The 3,564-nt window shown below is 38.2% G+C and overlaps 1 protein-coding gene across 1 annotated transcript in view; it reads left to right on the top strand.

The window, feature by feature from the left end:
* The first annotated feature begins 1,293 nt into the window (after positions 1 to 1,293).
* The window catches only part of RAB38 (RAB38, member RAS oncogene family), a 19,348-nt gene continuing 17,077 nt past the window's right edge, over positions 1,294 to 3,564 (top strand). The window contains exon 1 of the mRNA XM_009071336.1: positions 1,294 to 1,532. Within this exon, the coding sequence (XP_009069584.1) occupies positions 1,328 to 1,532 (205 nt within the window). The 5' untranslated portion in view covers positions 1,294 to 1,327. The remainder of the gene's footprint in view (positions 1,533 to 3,564) is intronic.

The following is a 3,564-nucleotide window of genomic DNA, read 5'->3' as shown; positions in this document are numbered from 1 at the left end:
AGAAAATAAGACATTTTTCTCTTCAAATTACCTATTTTCACTTTGTGTGTTTGCATATATATATATGTGTATATATACACACAAACTTTCAAAGTTTCAGTTTAAAGACTGATTCTAAAAGATTGCATAATATGAGTGTTCTGAATTCTTTGTCTCCTAAAATCCAGCTTTTTGGATAGATGACAAAATTCTAATGCCATTTCAGTGCACATTTGGATAAGAACTCCATCAAATACTATTTCAATAAGTATAAAATATGTGTTTTCATTTTATCAAGATCAATAAATCTAAAAATCATTCATTGATGAGTTGCACACAATATTAAAATTCTGGGGGTTTGCTATCAGAGCTGTTAAAAGAATCAAACACCCCTAGGCAACTGTGTTCTTCATTTAAAATATAGGGACAATCATGTCAGTGGAACGATGTACTCAAATGAGTTCCATTGTTTGCAAGTTTTGTGTCACTTGTTTTGGAAAACAGAGGACTGTTGAGACACTGGCATTCATATACTCTAATGCTGTCATGCTTTCATAACTTCTGATTATCGGAGTCATGGGACAAACCTGGATTTTTTGCATTTTAGAGTTCAGTTATAAAAAACCAAAGCATAAGCTGTGTGTGGCATTCAGATGGGAGCATGCTTATAGACAGACAATCACAATTATGGTAATGAAATTGAAAAATATGTAATTAAATTCATACAACCCTCCTAGTATGGACACAAGTAAAGATGCTGTATGTTGCTGGAACTACAACTGACTTACATGCTGACTTACATGGATTAGAACCAAATCACATCAAAAGTTAAAGTCACACTGGTTTAATTTTTGCACTTTAATGGAGGCATGAAAACTCTGAAGGGAGATTTCTGCTTTTTTTGCAGTGAGTGGTATCTTAAAGATCTCTGGAAATAAGCATAATGTGATAAATTATCACCAAAGCAGTGATTTAAAAGAAGTGTGTAAAACTAGTGCACAACAGTGAGGAGTGAAACAGGGAACAGGACTGTTGCATGAATTTTCTTGCAAAGTCTTTAGCAGCCAGACTAATCCCAGACACACCTCGTGCTGACCTTTACACACATACGCACAAAACTTTCTGGAAGACTTTCTTCCCTCAGTCCTTACTTCATCTCCCAGCAGGGCTGCCTGCTGGACCTGGTGATCCAAGCAGAATCCTGTACAAAGGGAGAGAGCCTCCACCTACCTTACTCTCCTTCCTTCCCTCCCCAGTTCCTCACTCCCTCTCTTCCCCTCGGGCTGGCAGGATTCCTCGAGCAGAGCATGCAATCAGTTCGCAGGGAGCAGCCGCAGCCACAGGAAAGATGCAGAAGCACAATCAGAAGGAGCACCTCTACAAGCTGCTGGTGATCGGGGACCTGGGAGTGGGCAAAACCAGCATCATCAAACGTTATGTCCACCAGAACTTCTCCCCCCACTACCGGGCCACAATTGGGGTGGACTTTGCCTTGAAGGTGCTGAACTGGGATGCTGAGACTGTGGTACGGCTGCAGCTCTGGGATATTGCGGGTGAGTACAGAGGAGAACTCTTTGCCCCATAATCCATCCAGAGACAATGCAAAATATAAACCCACATTCATTTGTACTAATCTAAAATTTGGAATTCACCAGTGCCTATGTGAGGGAGCGAAGATTGAGGACAGAAAACTTTTAGGGCAGATTGGAATTTTGGAGTTTCCCTAAAGGCAGCAGAGTCCCAAACAAGGGGCATCAGAGGGGAACCTGTGCTGTCTGATTTTCCTCTTGGACACATGCAAAGACCTAGGCATCTCTTCAAATGCCCCAGTTGTTTTCCTGCAGCTGCCACTGTTCACCTTTGCCTCCTTAGACTAACAGAGTTCTGTGACAGGAGGAAGAGTAACAAGAATTTCCTGTTACACATATTTAATTTGGTGGAATAGATGAGGGATTCAGAAAGATGATTAAAGTGACTTTTATAGTTTTAAAAAATAAAACTGGGTTACTTTATACAAATACCTTCCTTCTTCCTGTCCTTCCTCTCTCTTCTACCTTCCCTCCTTCAGCCCAATGAAAACAACTTCTGATGGGCTTTGAAAAGAGAAATGTTTCTGTTTGGCAAGAATCTTGGTTGTTAAAAATATAATTACTCGTATAATTACCCTGTACAAGGAGAAAAACAGTAAAGAAGTCCAGCTATCCCTACATGCTTACATGATTAAAATCCACATAATTTAACATTGCTCTCAGTGCTTCAGAGTTTTTATATTTGGCTTCCAATTAAACCCACAACATTTTTTTGCCACCCCCTTACTGGAAATTAATCATTTTTGTTTCTGTCCATAACATAAGTTTATCTTGATGGCATATTTCACATGCTGTAGGTAATCAGTTTTCATTTAGTGAACATAGGAATCCAAGTACAGCTGTAACACAATAAATTACAGCCTAAAGGAGGGCATTTAAAAACTCAATTAAATTAAGAAGTTACTTTTGTTAAGTAGGGAATAAAGGCGGACATTATATCAGCTGTTAGGCAACTGTGCCAGCCTGTGGCCTGAGTTGTGGGTTCAGTGATCTAGACTGGAACAGCACCGAGTAAAACTAGTGAAATGAGAAAATTCTTGACATTCTTATTGGCGGAGGGAGTGGCTTTCTTCTGCACTTAGCTGTCTCATGTCTGAGCTCTGAATTTGGCACCGAGGTACTAAAACTTATGCAACAACGCTGCTTTATGCAAACATGTATGAACTCAGCCTTTATACACATCAGTATAGTCTTGTGGTTTTATGATTCTAAATACATATATGCTCAGTTTTCTTTATTAAAAGTTGGAATAGTAGGGAAAACATTTCTTTTATTGCTCACCAGTGACTGATTGTAACAGCAAATACATACACTGCCAGTAAAACTTTTCTGCATGAGAAAAAGCATTTAACAGGAAATTCTAAATGCATCAGAGACTTAAAGAATGTATTTTGCATGCCTTGTTTCAGAGATTTATTACACTACTAATCATGTGCTGGCGGATCATATGATGTAGATTTCAGTCAGGCTGCAGAAGCAATACACCTAGTTGTAGTACTGAATGACTAGCATGCTTTCTGAGTTATCACACATGACAGAGAATTACAGCATAGTACTAAATTTCATATGAATTGCCCAATTCAGAGCATCTCTGTGAAGGTCAAGACAGTGGATGATAATAAAAAGAGTTGCTGTCTCAGTTTTAATGACATCTTGCAAGGAGTTTTAGCTGTTGCAGGCTGTACATAGAAAGTAAGTTCTGTAAGCAACACACTGAATTCAGATCATCATGGTGCTGGCATAGAAGTTATCATGAGTAAGGCATCTGGCTAGCAAGAAAAAAAGTGGTTTAAAAATGAAAGAGAAGTAAAACCAATTGGAAATATGGAGAGAATGGAAGTATTTTTTTCCTTTGTGGGTAAATGAATAAATTTTTGTTCTCTGACCAAACTGAAGGATGTTTGCTTAACATTCAGGACATAATTGAAGAAAATGCTTAAAATGTATCAGGAATATTTAAAATTGATATATATATATATATATGAATACATATTTA

The sequence above is a fragment of the Acanthisitta chloris genome, unplaced genomic scaffold, assembly GCF_000695815.1.
Source record: "Acanthisitta chloris isolate BGI_N310 unplaced genomic scaffold, ASM69581v1 scaffold8080, whole genome shotgun sequence".
NCBI lineage: Eukaryota > Metazoa > Chordata > Aves > Passeriformes > Acanthisittidae > Acanthisitta > Acanthisitta chloris.
The sequence above is the reverse complement of the archived record's forward strand: the minus strand, read 5'-3'. Positions and strand labels throughout refer to the sequence as shown.